Source organism: Caretta caretta, chromosome 12 (assembly GCF_965140235.1).
Source record: "Caretta caretta isolate rCarCar2 chromosome 12, rCarCar1.hap1, whole genome shotgun sequence".
Lineage (NCBI taxonomy): Eukaryota > Metazoa > Chordata > Testudines > Cheloniidae > Caretta > Caretta caretta.
In genome coordinates this window covers 2648766-2665831 of record NC_134217.1, presented here as the reverse complement: position 1 = coordinate 2665831, position 17066 = coordinate 2648766, and the positions used below count along the sequence as shown (strand labels likewise).

General features: G+C 68.1%; 1 protein-coding gene across 11 annotated transcripts in view; it reads left to right on the top strand.

The window, feature by feature from the left end:
• RIPOR1 (RHO family interacting cell polarization regulator 1) overlaps positions 1–17066 on the top strand; it is a 118465-nt gene that overhangs the window by 100432 nt on the left and 967 nt on the right. For 9 of the 11 annotated variants that reach the window (XM_048816422.2, XM_048816420.2, XM_048816424.2 and 6 more), the window contains 17 exons: positions 691–744; positions 1889–2041; positions 2133–2196; positions 3523–3566; positions 3876–4001; positions 4962–5110; positions 5651–5780; positions 6181–6324; positions 8474–9286; positions 9762–9901; positions 11606–11780; positions 12196–12331; positions 12538–12699; positions 13023–13181; positions 15061–15257; positions 15387–15470; positions 16259–16349. In XM_048816422.2, the coding sequence (XP_048672379.1) occupies positions 691–744; positions 1889–2041; positions 2133–2196; positions 3523–3566; positions 3876–4001; positions 4962–5110; positions 5651–5780; positions 6181–6324; positions 8474–9286; positions 9762–9901; positions 11606–11780; positions 12196–12331; positions 12538–12699; positions 13023–13181; positions 15061–15257; positions 15387–15470; positions 16259–16349 (2821 nt within the window). Of the gene's footprint in view, positions 1–690; positions 745–1888; positions 2042–2132; positions 2197–3522; positions 3567–3875; positions 4002–4961; positions 5111–5650; positions 5781–6180; positions 6325–8473; positions 9287–9761; positions 9902–11605; positions 11781–12195; positions 12332–12537; positions 12700–13022; positions 13182–15060; positions 15258–15386; positions 15471–16258; positions 16350–16771; positions 16836–17066 lie in introns of all 11 variants that reach the window. The other 2 variants (XM_048816417.2, XM_048816419.2) reach the window with 2 other exon arrangements.

Sequence of the window (17066 nt, the reverse complement as noted above, 5' to 3'; positions counted from 1 at the left end):
CGGTGCCTGAGGTGCAGGGGAACACGGGGCAGGCTCTGCTAATGGGGCACCTCCCCCCTTGTGTCCTGCTCCGTTGCACAGAGTCCTTGTTGCAGTTGGTGCCTCTCCTGTACGGAGCCCTCAGGGAAATCCAGACACCAGCATCCAAGGGTTGACGTGCGACTGACTGTGCTCTGCCCTGTGGGGCCTTTGGGGAGCACATGGGCAGAATCTCTGGGCTAAAGGGCCTTGGACAGGCGAGTGCAACGGCCCCCCTTCTGCGCTGGTGTGGTGGCCGATGGGGGCCAGCACGGGTGTGGTTCTGCTTGGGTTTGTGCCCTGGTCATTCAGGGCCTGTCGGTCCCACATTTCCCAGAAGCCTCCCTGGGTGGCTGGAGAGCTAGCCGGGTCATGGCCCCTCCAGCGCCCCTCGTTGCTGGGAAGGCCGGATGGTTTTATAGGGAGCTAGTGGCTGGCTTGCGGCCACGGCCTGACGCACGTGGGAGAAAGGTGCTCTCGGTTACAGACTGGGCATCCTCGGGCTAAGCGCTGGGCCTCCATGGGGACCCCAGCCCCAGCGGGAGGCAGCTCAGCTTCCCCATCCTGCCCTACCCCGGGCCCCTGGCCGCAGCGGCGGGGAAGCCTGTGCTGTGTTCCTGGGGCCGCCCCTGCTGACTGCCTCTGACCTGCTCTCCTCCCGCTCGGCTCCAGCAAGTCAAGTCGATCGAGCGGTTCCTGCGCAGGCTGGAGTTCCATGCCAGCAAGGTAAGGGCGGCCTGCCTGCGGGGCGGGGGGCCTGCCTGCGGGGCGGGGGGCCTGCCTGCGGGGCGGGGGGCCTGCCTGCGGGGCGGGGGGCCTGCCTGCGGGGCGGGGGGCCTGCCTGCGGGGCGGGTGGCCTGCCTGCGGGGGGGGGGGGGGGGCCTGCCTGCGGGGCGGGGGGCCTGCCTGCGGGGCGGGCGGCCTGCCTGCGGGGCGGGGGGCCTGCCTGCGGGGGGGCGGCCTGCCTGCGGGGCGGGCGGCCTGCCTGCGGGGGGGGTGACCTGCCTGCGGGGCGGGCGGCCTGCCTGCGGGGCGGGGGCCCCCCCCCGTGGCTCTTATAGGCATGTGGGGGGTGACATACTTCAGTGCTTCTCAAAACTGGGATACCCTGAGTGAGGCACAGCCCCCCCTTCCCCCCCAGTGCTGCCCTGGGCTCCTACGCCCCCCCAGTGCTGCCCTGGGCTCCCCTTGGCCCCCCCAACGCCCCCAGTGCTGCCCTGGGCTCCTAGGCCCCCCCAGTGCTGCCCTGGGCTCCCCTTGGCCCCCCCAACGCCCCCAGTGCTGCCCTGGGCTCCTACGCCCCCCCAGTGCTGTTCTGGGCTCCCCTTGGCCCCCCCAACGCCCCCAGTGCTGCCCTGGGCTCCTACGCCCCCCCAGTGCTGCCCTGGGCTCCCCTTGGCCCCCCCAACGCCCCCAGTGCTGCCCTGGGCTCCTACGCCCCCCCAGTGCTGCCCTGGGCTCCCCTTGGCCCCCCCAACGCCCCCAGTGCTGCCCTGGGCTCCTACGCCCCCCCAGTGCTGTTCTGGGCTCCCCTTGGCCCCCCCAACGCCCCCAGTGCTGCCCTGGGCTCCTACGCCCCCCCAGTGCTGCCCTGGGCTCCCCTTGGCCCCCCCAACGCCCCCAGTGCTGCCCTGGGCTCCTACGCCCCCCCAGTGCTGCCCTGGGCTCCCCTTGGCCCCCCCAACGCCCCCAGTGCTGCCCTGGGCTCCTACGCCCCCCCAGTGCTGTTCTGGGCTCCCCTTGGCCCCCCCAACGCCCCCAGTGCTGCCCTGGCACCTGGAGGCGTTGAGATGGAAATGAGGGGAGTACGGAAGGGCCCCCCAAGTGCTGCGCCCAGCTCCTCACCGTGGCGCTGCGGCTCTCCTTGCAGATTGACGAGCTCTACGAGTCGTACTGCATCCAGCGGCGGCTCCGCGATGGGGCCCACAACATGGTCAAGGCCTACACCGCCGCCTCCCCGGGCAGCCGCGAGGCACGCGACAGCTTGGCCGAGGCCGGCAAGGGCTACAAAGAGTACACCGAGGTGAGCGGGGGCCGGCGGGGTATGGGGGGGCCGGGCAGGGAGGGGGCTGGAGCCTTTGGCTAATGGGTGCTCTCGTCCCTCCTGTCCCCAGAACATGTGTCTGCTGGAGAGCGAGCTGGAGAGCCAGCTGGGGGAGTTCCACATCAAGATGAAAGGTAACTGCCCCCCGGTCCTCCCCACACCCTGCTCCCCATGGGCGGTGAGTAAACCACCAGCTTGGGGAGGCTAGTCCCCAGCCAACCCCTTCAGCCTGAGGCTCTGCCCCCCCTTCCCCCGCAGAGTGCTGGATGTCCCCCCACCTCCCAGAGCACAGGGTGGGCATGCCGCCCCCCCAGCTTTGGAGCACCAGACAGCACATGGCCTCCCTCCCCGCCAGCCCTGGAGCCTTCCCCTGCCTGTTAGACCACTGCCCATGCCACTCCCCCTCTCCCACCCTGCTCCCCCTCCCACACCCTGCTCCCCTTCCCACTCCCCCCATCCTGCTCCCCCTCCCACACCCTGCCTCCCCCTTCCTGCTCCCCCAAACCCCACTTTCCCTCCCACACCCTGCTCCCCCTTCCCCACCCTGCTCCCCTTTCCCACCCCGCTCCCATCAACCCTGCTCCCCCTCCCAAACCCTTCTCCCCCCACCCTGTTCCCCCTTCCTGCTCCCCCTCCCACACCCTTCCTGCTCCCCCCAACCCCACTCTCCCTCTCCCACCCCACTTCCCTTTTCCCACTCCCCCACCTGCTCCCCCCACACCCTGCTGCTCCCCCCACCCTGCTCCCCCCCGCATCCTGCCTCCCCCTTCCTGCTCCCCCAAACCGCACTCCCCTGACCCTACTCCCCCCAACCCTGCTCCCCCGAACCCTGCTCCCCCCTTCCCACTCCCCCTTCCTGCTCCCCCAACCATGCTCCCTCTCCCTCACCCTGCTGCTCCCCCCACTCTACTCCCTCTCCCACACCCTGCTCCCCCTTTCCCGCTCCCCCAATGTTGCTCCCCCCCAGACCCTGCTCCCCCTTTCTTGCTCCCCCTTCCACACCCGCTTTCCCTTCCTGCTCCCCCACTCTGCTCCCCTCAACCCTGCTCCCTCCACATACCCCTCCCCCACCCTGCTCCACTGCCCCCCGCTCCCCCCCACACCCTGCCTCCCACACCCTGCTCCTCCTCCCACACCCTGCTTCCCCCTCACTCCATTCCGCCCCTGCTCCCATCCCCTGCTCCCCCAGCCACCTCCCCAGGGCACGGTATTGGTCCTGAATAGGTGGCTGGCTGGCTGCACCACGTGCCTCCTGCCCAGGCAGGCCCTGGACATGGGACTCAGCACTGAGCCCAGGGCAGGGGGTGAACCCCGGGGCCTTGATCCTCCTCTAGCCGCGCGGCTTAGGAGAGGGGCTTCTCTTCCAGGGCAGGGAGGGGCCTGACTTCTGTGCCAGCCGCGGGGGCTGGGGCCAGGGGTGTCAGCTGGTTCTAAGCTTCCCTTCCCCGCTTCTCTTGCAGGACTGGCCGGGTTTGCCAGGCTCTGTGCTGGGGACCAGTATGAGGTACGTGGGGAATGCAGCTGCAGCTGTCAGCGAGCAGGGGATGGGATGGGGTTGCTGGCAGAACTAGCCAGTGAAATTCTCCCGGGAGGCAGAGGGGAACCCTGGGCAGCTTCCCTCTCCTTAGGGGACAGAGTGAACACGCCGCCGAGCCCCATCCTGGGGACCTGCCGCTCCAAGCCCTGCTGCAGGGAGACATGTGGGTCGGACCCTGCCAGGGGATTGGCTTGGAGCGTCTGGTGTGGGCCGAGAGCCAGCTGAGTCTCGGCTGGGCCCCACCCGGCACCCACCCCGTGCTCCTCTCGCCCTCAGATCTTCATGAAGTACGGGCGCCAGCGCTGGAAGCTGAAGGGGCGCATCGAGGGGAACGGGAAGCAGGTGTGGGACAGCGAGGAGATGGTCTTCCTGCCCCTCATCACAGAGTTCCTCTCCATCAAGGTACAGGGGATCCCGGCGCCTGAGCACAGCAGGGCCAGGAGCTGGGTGGGAAGCAGCCCCATCCTGATCTGCTTCACGGGCAGGAAGCACTCGAGTACCTGACCCCACGCCCAGGCACATGCTGCTGCCGCAGGGTTCGGCTGCCACCGCGGCCCCAGCTCTGCCCATCCCAGCGCCGGAGGGACCGGCTCTCGCCGGGCTCCGAGCCAGCTGCTGTGCTGTTGGCTCTGGCTGGCGCGGCTTGTGGGGGCTGGTAACTACCGCTCACTCCCTCGCTGGCTTTCTCCAGCCACAGCCACCTTGGCACCTCCCTTTCCCAGGGTTACACCCGCATCGGGCAGCAAGGGGTAACCTCGGGAGATGCCTGAGCAGCTGAGCGCTAGGAGAGCCAGCCGTGGGTACCATCCCCCGAAACAAGCAACCCCGCCCTGTGATCGCGGGGCCAGGGCCCGGGCTCTGCAGCCTGCTTGGGGGCCTCGGGCCATGCTGTGGGCATGGGCAGAACAGCTGCTAGTGGCATCCAGTGCTCCCGGTACCTGCTGACTCCTGGCCTGGGATCCTCCTGTGCAGCGCCCGGCCGTTGGCAGAGCTGGCGGCTGCTGGCTCATGACACTGGCCCCGTGGCAGGCAGCGAACGGGGCTCTGCCGGAGGTGGCAGGTTCGAGTCCGCCGACGTTCTCTGCTGTGTGGATGGATGCAGCCGCTCATGCTGAGACCCAGCCCTTGGGAGCTGCGGCTGCTATGCTGCCCCTGGGCACCAGTGTGGGTGTGGCCTCTCCCAGGCCAGCATGGGCGGCCTAGATCCCGGGGATCAGGGGTGGGGCAAAGGGCAGAGTCTGGAGCTTCCAGTGACCTGACCGTAAACGTCGGGTAAAACCCTGCAGCCCCAGCTCACAGGCGGCTGCCCGACGCGCCCCCTCTCCCGGGCACCGGCCTTAGCCCCTCCTTCTCCCCTGCCAGGTGACAGAGCTCAAGAGCCTGGCCAACCACGTGGTGGTGGGCAACGTCTCGTGTGAAACCAAGGACCTGTTTGCAGCGCTGCCGCAAGTGGTGGCTGTCGACATCAATGACCTGGGCACCATCAAGCTCAGCCTGGAGGTGAACTGGAAGTGAGTGGCCTAGGGGAGTGTGGCCGGGGGGGCTAGCTGGGCTAGCGTGGCCCTGTCTGCCCTGGGGCTCATCGGCCCTGCTGGGTGCTCGCTGTCCCGATGGCACTGCCCAGGGGATCCAGATTGGGCAGGCAGGCCCCTACCTGGGCAGTTGGCCCACGGCCCCTCCGGCAGGGCACGGGTCCCATCGGCAGCCCCGGGGACTCATAGTGGCTGCACACCTCCTTTGCTCTCCAGCATTTGTGGCTAACCCCGCGCGTTCGGGCAGCCTGCCCGGCTTCCCTCCCTTCTCCTGGGCTTCCTGCCTGGCCCTCCCCCTTCCCCGCTTGCTGTCGCTTTCTGCAGCTCGGTGCCCGTGCCAGGGTCAGAGCTCAGCGCTGCTACCAGCCCCTGCGTCTCCCTCGTGCTGCCCATGGCACAGGGCACCAGCGCTGCGCGGGGCAGGAGGATTGGGAGCCCAGCTCCAGTCCTGAGCCCAGCGGCCTCCTGCCTGCAGTGCAGAGCACCCCACCCCTCTTACCTCTGTGCTCTCACCCCCAGCCCCTTCGACAAGGATGATCAGCCCTCAGCTGCCAGCACGGTCAACAAAGCATCCACTGTCAACAAGCGATTCTCCACCTACAACCAGAGCCCGCCTGACACGCCCTCCCTCCGGGAGCAGGCCTTCTATGTGAGTGTGCCTGGCCCGGGACGGGGTGTGCCCTGCTCAGGAGCTGGGGGCCGGAGAGCGCTCCAGGAGGGGCCCCTGCATTCTCTGAGCCGCCAGCAGGGTCCCGCTCGGCCCGTGTGCGCCCAGCGCCGTGGTGTGTCCATGTGGGAGCGCAGGGCTCCCCTGTGCTCTGTGTGCGTTGCCTGTGGCCCATGCCCAGGGCAGCTCCAAGGGGACGTGGCCCTCTGGGCTGCTGCTTCATTGATTTGCAGACATCCTGTTAGGGCCCCCTCTCCCCCGTGCCAAAGCTGCTGCGCCCTGAGGATGGCAGACGGAGTAGACAGGCAGCCCCAGCAGCCGGCTGAATGGCCCCCCGAGATCCCCTCCCCCCACTGACGGCTCCCTCTTCTCTCTGGCCAAGAGCCCGGCACAGGCGGTCTCCGACAAACCCATGGGGGCCTTGCTGGACATCATCCATGAGACGCTGCTTGAGAAGCTGTCTCGGAGCTGCTCCTGCAGCGAGGGCTCCTCGGTCCAGCTCGGGAGATGCCCGCAGCGGGGCCGTGTAAGTTCGCTGGCTGGGGCCAGCTCGTAGCTTAGCCTGGGTGATCTAGTCACCTCAGATAGCACTAGCCCCGGCTGCCTCCTGCTCACTAGCCCATCCATAGGTCCTGGCTTTGGGAACCTGTCGGACAGGGATTCCCAGCCCCCAAACTGCTCCCTGGCCGGAGCAGCTGGGGTGTGTGCTGTCTCTGAGCCGGAGGGCTGGTACGGGGGCTGGCAGTGGCCTGTTAGCTCCAGGCTGAGCAGGAATCTGAGTGTCAGGGAAGCCCCATCCCCCAGAGGCCCGTTCAGGTCCATGCCAGCCTCTCCCTGCATGGACAAGCCTTCGCTCTGAGGTTGCCCTGGATGCCCCAGGCCAGAGATGGTGCAGTAGCTGCTTGCCATAGTTATAGACCCTGCCCCCTTGCCCTTTCCAGCCCAGTCTGCACCCAGAGTGAGACATGCCTCCGGCCCCACTCTTCCTTGCCCCATCTCGTACTTCATGCCAGCCCTGCCAATGGGACCCGTTGCTCACACCTGGGGTGGCTCTGGGGCTGCCTGCTGGGGGGGTTAGGGGCTGGAGGAAGGGCACAGAGCAGGAGCTGGCAGCCAGGACTCTGAGTGGGGTGGAGCAGTTACAGCAGGGTTTGTACTCCTGGGCCCTTGCCCTCTCTGTGCTCACTTACCCCCTTAACACTCCCCATGCCCTTGGACTGGTTCGCTCCGGTCCATAAGGCGTGTGGAGAGCCTGGTAGAGCAGGGCTGAGGGAGGCCAAGGGCAGGGGATGGTGCCTCACCCTCCGTGCGGGCTGAAGCTGGGCCCTGTGCTGGGGGAACGTGGGCACTTTCAGAAGTTCCCCGGGGTGGGAGGTGTCTGCACAAGGCTGCCGTGTCCCATCGTGACTGTGGGGCAGCTCTGGGGGGTGGGGGTCTGGTGCAGGCTGGGCACCAGAGTACACACTGCATTGACCGGCCCGGCTCGCAGCGTGGTGCTGAAATGCCTGGAGCTGTGCTGGTCAGTGCCGGGTGGAAGCTATGCCCCGGCCAGCCTCTTCCTCCCAGCCAGTCTGTCGGGGCCCAGGTGACGTGACAGGGACCCTGGCCCGGAGGCTGCAGCAATGACCTGCGGACGGGACCCTGCCAGTGGGACGCTCCCCTCACCACCAGGGGGGTTTGGTTTGGTCCCAAGCCTGAAGGAGGCTGAGCCCTTGGCTCCCACAGCCCTGCCCAGGGGGGAGCTGGCTGGGAGGCTGGGGGTGACATGGAGTTGGGCTGGGCTGGTGTCCTCACAGCGACTCTGCCCTGCCCCCAGGCAGCTGGCAGACCCTGAGACTCAGCAGGCTGGGGGCAGACGGGGCCTGGGGCACCAGTGGCATAGGGGAGCTGCTGAGGGGGAAGTGGGAGGTGGCTGGGACCCCAGTGAGCCAGTGTGGGACCCTGGCAGCGGTGGGGGCGGGAGGCTGGAGAAAGCTCCATGCGGGCTGTTGGTTGCCAGTGGCTGTGGGGCTGACGTGAACCCCTGGTGAGGGAATGTTGGTGGCTGTGAAGGTGATTGGTGGTGGTGAGGAGTGGCCGTGGCAGGTGATAGTGTGGGGGGGGGGTCAGGGGCTGGGTGGGGAGTTGGCATGGCCGGGATGGGTGGGTGTGGCTGTGGTCAGGGCTGGATGGCGAGTCGGCATGGTGGATGGGTGTGGCTGGTGGCTGCGTGGTGGGCCTGGTCAGGGGCTGGGTGGGGAGTTGACATGGCCGTGGGTGCGGATGGGCATGGCAGGTGGGCATGGAGGTGATTGTGGTCAGGAGCTGGGTGGGGAGTTGGGTTGGTGGGTAGGTGTGGCTGGAGGCTGCGTGAGGGGTGTGGTCAGTGACTGAGAGGGTATGGCTGCTGGCTGTGGGGGGAGGGCGCGGCCAGGGCTGGGTGGGGAGTTGGCAAGGTGGGTGAGTGTGGCTGAAGGCTGAGTGGGGAGGGCGTGGCCAGGGGCTGGGTGGCTGTGGCTGGCGGCTGCGTGGGGAGGGCGTGGCCAGGGGCTGGGTGGCTGTGGCTGGCGGCTGCGTGGGGAGGGCGTGGCCAGGGGCTGGGTGGCTATGGCTGGCGGCTGCGGGGGCGGTCTCTGGCAGCGGGGCCCGGCGGGGCCGGTGGCGAGGGGCCGTGCTGATGTGCCGTGTCTCTCTAGAACATGCTGCGGCGGCAGGAGGAGCTGGAGAACGGCACGGCCTGGTCTATCTCCTCGGAGTCGTCGGACGATTCCTCTAGCCCCCAGCTGTCAGGCAGCGCCCGCCACGCCTCCCACAAGCCCATTGTACAGCCTGAGGTGCAGGCCTCCGCCCCCGCCATCGAGATCGCTTTCTCCCAGCAAGAGGAGGCGGGCGCCGCAGCCGAGCCGCCCGGCCGGCAGGAGGAGCCAGGGGGTGCGAGGAAGGAGATGGTGGCCAATGGGCACGTGCCCTACTCCCGGACTCTGAGCCACATCAGTGAGAGCAGCCTGGACGTGGCAGTGGATTGCAGGGAGGGCCCCAGCGCCCACAGCAGGGAGCCTTCACCAGTCCCCCAGGACCCCAGCACCAGGGAGCTGTCTCTCCTGGAAACGGACGCCCTCCCCGAGGCGTCAAACCCGCCAGCGCCCTGGGCAGGGCTGGACATGGGCCCGGAGGCTGAGTCCTGTGGGGCCGTCTCTCAGGCCAAGGCCTGTGAGCCTGTGGTGGGGCGGGCGGAGGCTGCTGTGTGCCAAGCTCTGGGGCCGCAGGGACGTGAGGTCTCCCCGGGCCAGCCGGTGGTGCTGCAGCCGGTCTCAGAGGAGAGGAGGAGGCTGGCCCCTGCCTGGCTCCCGCCCCCCAGCCCAGCAGAGGTGCCAAGGCCCAAGCCTGTGGACTGTGGCCTGGAGGAGGCCATCGGCTCGCTGGGCTCGGCCCTGGACGACTATCGGGGGCAGTTCCCCGAGCTACAGCTGCTGGAGCGGGAGCTGAAATGCCTGGAGGAGACCCTCATGGTAAGGGGGCAGCGGCAGGGTCTCAAGGATGGCGTCAGCCCCACAGCAACCATGCAGGCCGGTGCCCAGCTCCTCCCCTTCCCACACGGGCAGCGAATGTCCTTGGGATGGGGACACTGGTTCATGGGCTCTATTGTCACGGTTCCCCTGCCCTGTGCCCCTTGTGTGCCAGTCAGATGGGGAGCAGAAGGGGTTACATCATGGAGAGCGGGGTTGGGGGAGCGTGGCCAGGTCCCAGGGATGACGGGCAGGAGATGCGGTGGGGCAGGGAGTGTGGCATTTAGAACCAGCTGCACCTGCCACAGTGTGCCCACAGCCCATCATCCCGCCGTGCCCAGGGCCCCTGGTGGAGCAGCCCAGGCCCAGGGGCCACGGCACGGGTCCTAGCTGGCACAAATGCCAGGCAGCAGCAGCTGGCCAGTGGCCTGGGGACAAAGCCTGCCCAGCCCCCCCCCTTACTGTGCCTTCCCCACAGCACAAGCAGGGCGTCTTCCTGAGCCATGCCTCCAGCATCAGCCTGGCGGTGGAGCACGCCCTGGAGAGCTTCAGCTTCCTCAACACCTCGGACATGGAGGACTCGGAGGGTTCGGAGGAGGAGGGCAGCCGGAGTGAGCGGTGAGCCGGGTGGGGGTCTCTCCCTGGGCACTGGCCGCCTCCACTCGAGGAGGCGTGGGGCGGGGCAGAACGTCGCTCTGTGTGGGGTCTGATCCCCGGCACTGACCCAGGCTCCTGGCCTGGCCAGTTCCCGGCATGGGGGTGAGCCAGGCGCCCCAAGAGGGGCTGGGCCGCGTGCAGAGATGATCGTTGAGCTCAGGGAGTCAGACCGAGAGGCGCCAGGTTTGATCCCCGTCGCCCCCACCCCACCCCGGTACCTAGAGTTTTGCTGTGGCCCCCATCCCCTTCGATGTGCCCAGGAAGCCCAGCGCCTGCTGGCTATCGCCCCCGGTGGCCAGGCCTGGCTCTCAGCAGCAGCGCCCGGGGCGAGTGGAGCGTGTCAGGCCCTGGGAAGGCCCTTGCCTCCTCCGGCCAGTGGAGTGCTGCAGGGGGTGCTGGGAGTGGAGGTGGCGCACGCAGCCTCGGCTTTGCCACCAGGGGCGCTGCAGAGCCAGTGCGGCCCCGAGTCCCCGCTAGCCGCACTTTGGCAGGTTATGCTGCAGCAGCGCCACCTAGTGGTCAGGGACCTGGAGTGCTGTGTCCGTATTCACTCCTTCCCTCCCCTCCCCCCGGCTTTCCAGAGCTGGGGTGAAGAGGGGAGCCTGTGGCCCAGCTGCTGTCCCCTGCTCCCCCACACTCCAAGATGTGGGGGGCTGACTCCTTGAGGGAAGGAGAAATGGGTCCCAAACGGATCCAGCTCCTTGTCCACTCTAAACCACAGGGATCTACAGGTCAGACTTGCAATGGCCCCTGAACCCAGGCTCTCTCCCACTCTGGGTGCTGCTGCATAACACGCTCCTCGGAGGCCTGGGGGACTGTTAGAAGAGAGTGTGAAGCCCAGGACCCCTGGGTTCTGTGCTCGCAGGGCGGCAGCTGGTACTGGAGGTGAGAGCAGAGGCCCCAGACTCCTGGGTTCTGTGCTCACAGGGTGGCAGCTGGTACCAGAGATGAGAGCAGAGGCCCAGGACTCCTGGGTTCTGTGCTCGCAGGGTGGCAGCTGGTACCGGAGGTGAGAACAGAGGCCCCGGATCCTGGGGTCTGTTCCTGGCTGTGCTGTGAACTTGCTGTGTGGCCTCTCTGTAATGGGGCTGGCGTTGCCCACCCAAGGGGCCTGAAGGGCTCAGTCACTAGGGGCTGGGTGCACTGGGGGGTGTCAGCTGCCCCCATGGGAGCTGCTCTGGGAGCCTAGGGACAGAACCCACTCTAGCAGGGTGAGAGCTCCCCAGGGCCAGGGGCCGTCTCCAGGGGCTCGCATGATCACTTCCCAGGTGTGACCCCAAGCGGACAGCCCCTGGAGTGCCCCACCTGCCACTGGGCTCTCCATGCACAGAGGGACCTGCTGCCCCACGGCTGGGCCTGTGCGTCAGGGTTTGCACAGCACCCATTGTCCCATCCCCAGTGCAGTTGGAGGTGGGGATGAGCTTGCGTATCGCCTGCGGGTTCAGCAGCAGCGGGGTCCTCAATAGGGTAGGTCCTACGTAAACCATGGCTCCTTTTTCCCTTCCTTTGTTGCAAGTTCACCTGCAGCAGAACTGGAAGGATTTAACCCCCAGCCCTGGGAGCTGGAGGCTCTTCCTCGGGGCAGGGCAGTTGGCGCCTGTGGCTGAGGTGAGGGGGTCCCCTTGCTTTGAGGGCATGTGTTTACTTGTCCCCCCATTCCTGCAGGAGGGCTGGCGGGGCCCGTGCTGTGGTCGGGGCTTTGGGAGGCTGTGAGGCCACGGCCGAGGACATCGGCACGTGCAGCGGCTCTGAGGGCAGCTCTGACCCCATGAGCACTGGCAATGAGTTCCTGGACAGGGCCGTGGTCCTGCACCTCAGTAATTGCAACCACCTGCTGCTGGTGAGTGTGTGGAATGGGAAGTGGTGTGGCGGGGGGCATCTGCTGGCACGCGGGGCTGCAGCCTCGCTGAGGGTGCCTGCAGAGTGGGGGGTGCCGGGGCGCCAGGCTGGCAACCTCTGATGTGCCTGGGTGGGGTGGCCCTGGCGCTTAGCCAGCCCGGCCAGCCCAAGCACCGACTCACTCGTGGCCAACACGGAGGGACGCTGCAGGCTGGCATGAGGCATGACAGCTGCTGCCCCCGACTCTGCAGGCAGAGCCTGGGAAGACCCCAGCTCCCGGTGTGCCATGCTGCGCTCAGTGACAGCTCCCCAACGGGCATGCTGGGGGCTGTGCAGGACAATGCAGGCACCCCCAGGCACTGATCCTGCCCCCCAAGCAGAGCAGCCAGGAGCACTGACGTGTCTGTAATTTGCAGAAACTGGGCACGTTTGGGCCGCTGCGGTGCCGGGAGACGTACGCCCTGGACAAGCTGATGAGGGAAGCGCAGGTGCTGGAGATTGTCTGCCAGCTGACGGAGGAGAAATCGGGGGCGGCCAACGCTGCAGCGGAAGGTAAAGGCCCTGGCACAGGGCCCATCCCAGGCCCATGGATGGGCGCCACGGGGCACTGCCTGCAGGGCATGTGCTGGGTCAGAGGGCTGGGGCTGGCCAACAGTCGCGGTCTCAGTGCTGGTGAGCGAAGCCTGCCCCGTGGTGGCAATGCCAGCAGCATGCCCCGTGCTGGGCGTGGAGGGCCTTGACCGTGTCTCTGCCCACAGTGGTGCAGTTTTCCACCCGGAGAGAGGGCGTGCTGGCCTTCTGGGACCGCTGCGTGGAGCCGCCCAATGTCTACACCTGCCCTGTGGAGAGGTTCCTGCACACGCTCAGTGCCCAGTATGCAGTGCCCATGGCTGAGCGGCAGCTGGGCCTGGCAGACTCAGGTGAGTGCAGTCTTGGGGCCCCTCCAGAGAGGGAGGGATGCGAGCCCTGGGCAATAGCTCCACTCCGATTGGCTGTCTCTGGCTCCCCCTCCCAGGCTCAGAGCGACTCTGAGAGCTGAGAAAAGAACGCGGGAGTCCTGCCTCCCAGTCCTCTGCTTTGGCTAGCCCCGCCGCCCCTCCAGGAAATACCAGTGGTGGCAAAGCACCAACCTGCTGGAGGGGGCTGTCTTGGTGCCAGAGGGCGCCCCAGAGGGCCTTGGGACTTTGTGCCAGTGAGGTGCCTGGGCTGCCCCAGGGGTCCTGACCCGGTGCCCTCCCTGCAGTGTGCGTGAAGCTCGTGGAGGATGTGCTGGCCCGGCGGCTGCCCAAGCGGCCTGGGAGCAGCCAGGGTGAGCAGCTCACCATCTTCCAGTACTGGAGCTACTTCGAGTCGCTTCCTGTGTCTACGCTGGACGCCTACATCATGGAGCTGGCTGAGGAAGGTCAGAGCTTCATAGACGTCCCCTCATGGCTCCAACGCTGCCATGGGCGGGTGCTGGCACGGTTCCCCTGCTCCGGGGTGGGCGGTACCGGCGCGGGCGGGGCGCTGGCGCGGTTCCCCTGCTCCGGGGTGGGCGGAACCGGCGCTGGCGCGGGCGGGCGCTGGCACGGTTCCCCTGCTCCGGGGTGGGCGGTGCCGGCACTGGCGCGGGCGGGCGCTGGCGCGGTTCCCCTGCTCCGGGGTAGGCGGTACCGGCGCGGGCGGGGCGCTAGTGCGGTTCCCCTGCTCCGGGGTGGGCGGTACCGGCGCTGGTGCGGGCGGGGGCTGGTGCGGTTCCCCTGCTCCGGGGTGGGAGGTACCGGCGCTGGTGCGGGCGGGGCGCTGGCGCGGTTCCCCTGTTCCGGGGTGGGCGGTACCGGCGCTGGCGCGGGCGCTGGCACATTTCCCCTGCTCCGGGGTGGGCAGTACCGGTGCGGGCGGGGCGCTGGTGCGGCCGGGGCGCTGGCGCGGTTCCCCTGCTCCGGGGTGGGCGGTACCGGTGCTGGCATGGCCAGGCGCTGACGCGGTTCCCCTGCTCCGGGGTGGGCGGTACCGGTGCTGGCATGGCCAGGCGCTGGCGCGGTTCCCCTGCTCCGGGGTGGGCGGTACCGGTGCTGGCATGGCCAGGCGCTGGCGTGGTTCCCCTGCTCCGGGGTGGGCGGTACCGGTGCTGGCATGGCCAGGCGCTGGCGCGGTTCCCCTGCTCCGGGGTGGGCGGTGCTGGCGCGGGCGGGGGCTGGCGCGGTTCCCCTGCTCCGGGGTGGGCGGTACCGGTGCGGGCGGGGCGCTGGCGCGGTTCCCCTGCTCCGGGGTGGGCGGTGCCGGTGCGGGCGGGGCACTGGCGCGGTTCCCCTGCCCCGGGGTGGGCGGTGCCGGTGCGGGCGGGGCGCTGGTGCGGGCGGGGCACTGGCGCGGTTCCCCTGCTCCGGGGTGGACGGTGCCGGTGCAGGCGGGGCGCTGGCGTGGTTCCCCTGCTCTGGGGTGGGCGGTACCGGTGCGGGCGGGGCGCTGGTTCCCCTGCTCCGGGGTGGGCGGTACCGGTGCGGGCGGGGCGCTGGTGCGGGCGGGGCACTGGCGCGGTTCCCCTGCTCCGGGGTGGGCGGTGCCGGTGCGGGCGGGGCGCTGGTGCGGGCGGGGCACTGGCACGGTTCCCCTGCCCCAGGGTGGGCGGTGCCGGTGCGGGCGGGGCGCTGGCGCGGGCGGGGCGCTGGCGCGGTTCCCCTGCTCCGGGGTGGACGGTGCCGGTGCGGGCGGGGCGCTGGCGCGGGCGGGGCGCTGGCGCGGTTCCCCTGCTCTGGGGTGGGCGGTACCGGTGCAGGCGGGGCGCTGGTGCGGGCGGGCACTGGCGCGGTTCCCCTGCTCTGAGTCGTTAGTAGCCAGTGCAGCAGACGGCACCAGACTGTCTCTAGCGCCTGCCCCTGCCAGCTCACTTGCAGGCCGATGGAGCAGGGCAAGACTGAGCCAGGCTGTGCGCGGTGGCTTTGTGATCCCTGCCCAAGGTGCAGTGGGGCTGGGCTGAGCTGCTCCTGCGGGCTGCCAGCCCCTGCCTGTGTGCTCAGGCCTCTTCCCTGGCTCGTTCTCCTCTGCCCGTGGATCACGCAGTGCGGCTGGGATATGGCCCCCCAAGAGCGCGCTCTTCCCTGCCAAACCCGGCTCTCCCAGTAGTGCGGGGCACCTGCCTTCCTGTCCCTCTGGTCTTTGCGTGAGCCAGGCAGGTGGGAGTGAAAGCCCGGCCCCCAGGGCACAAGTGTGGCTCGTCCCTTCCCAGAGGGACTAGCCCAGCCCAGAACTGAGGACTCCCCCAGCTGTGCGGCGGCTGTTCTCACACCCCCTCCCTGCAGTGCTGCTGGCCCAGAACCTGAACTCGGACGACCAGGACGTGGTGCTGAAGGCGCTGAAGCGAGTGCCCGAGAGCCGGCTCAAGAAGGACGGGCTGAAGGCCATGAGCTCGCTGCTCATTGAGGGCAACAGCAAAGTTGTCAGCGCCGTGTCTGCCCAGCTGCGCAGCCTCGCCGAGAACCCCCGCTTCCGGGAACGGGTGAGCACCCCAGGGCCCTCGCACCCCTGGCTGGGAATGGGGCTCAAGGGGAGGGAGGATGGGTGGGGGGTACCAGCTGCTCTCAGAGGCTCTTCCCAGCCCTGGGGTGCTGATGTCTGTGTCCCCCAGGCCCTGGTGTGGTACTTGGAGCAGCTGGAAGATGAAGAGGCGCAGATGCGAATCGCCAGCTGCGCAGCGCTGGGGTGTCTCAAGGTAAGTGCAGCCCCCGCACCTTGTCTGCATGGGGGTTGATAGCAATGAGCAGCTGCCAAGGCCATGCCCCTCTCGCCGCTGGGCCACTGTGTCCATGGGGGATGTCATGGGGCCCAGGCCAATGCAGCAGAGAGGAAATTGCCCAGATCCCCCCTGTACCCTGCTGCCGGTGGGCTGGGCTCAGATTTCAGCTCCTCCTGCCCAGGGACCTCAGTGGCCTCCCCTCCTAGGCACAATGGCAGCAACCTCCCGCTTGTGCTGGAGTCTAGGGAGCCGGGGCAAGGGCTGAGTTCATCCTGTGTGGGTGGCTGTGTAGGGGAGGGGAACCAGGGAGGGAGGCAGTGGAGCCCCAGCGAGACTGATGGACACAGGCAGCAGCAAGGAGGTGGCCTATCCCCAGCCCGGAGCAGAGGAGAAGCCATGAGATGTGCCCGCACAGGGGAGGAGCCAGGAGGCAGCTCCACCCACCACCTCTGCTGGTCGCCTCGGCAGCACTAAGGGAGGATGGGAGGCGGGGGGCACAGCTGGCCTAGAGCAGCCCATGGGGGACGCTGTCCTGGCCGACTGCCTGCAGGGGCGAGCGTGGAGCAGCGGGACTGATCCCTGTGTCCCTTGCTCTGCCAGAACAGACAGGACCACAGGGACCTTGTTCCCACCCTCTACCCATCTTCCTGGCCTCTGCCCTGTCTGTGCTGCCCCTCCCCCAGGGCTCCCCCCCGGGGTTGAGCGTGCAGCCAGGGCATGGAGGATGGGCACATGCTCAGCGCTGTGTTGGCCTCTCCCGGCAGGCCAAAGAAAGCATCGAGCAGCTGGTGTATCTGTGCCAAACGGATAAGGAGGACGTGCGGGAGGCAGCCAAGCAGAGCCTGATGCTGTGCGGTGAGTGCCCTGCTGCACACCCAGGGCCTGGAGCGGCTCCTCTAGGTGGCACCAAAACCAGACTCTGCTCGCACCCCCTTGGCACCGTCCCAGTGGGAGACAGGACCTCCCAGTGCCACAGAGCTGGTCCTGGAGCTAGGCTCCCTGGTCCTGTCCATGCTAGACCCTGGCTGCAGACGAGGGCCCAGTGGACCAGCTGGACATGTCATAGGCCTTGGGTCCATGCCTAGCTCCAAGTGCTCAGGCTTGCCATGCTGCCAGGGCTTCCCACCTCGCCTGCTGCTGGCACCACCTGTGGGCCTGGCTGGGGCGAGAGCAGATGCAGGCCCCTAGCCCAACAGCATGCTCCCCTAGCTAATGTCGGCAGGTGCTCTGAATATGTGAGGCGCTAAGTGTCATTGTTATTTATGATCATTTATTAGATGGCACTGAGAGAACCATCTGATTCGCTAACTAGGCTTCTGGGTCGTGACAGCAGCTGCACAGGTTGGGACGTGTTGGCCAGAGTCGTTTCCGCTCCCCCCCTCCTGCTGCTTTGCTCATGAGTGTCTCTTGTTTTGGACCCTGTCGGCCATGTCCTTTTAACCTGTGTGTCTTTGCTGTCTGTGGAACCCCAGTTCTGTGGCCCTCCCTGAATTTGTCGGCACAGTGTACAAAACCTCAGCCCTGCTGGTGTGGGCATGTGTGCTGCCCCCTAATGGCTGCAGCCTGCACAGG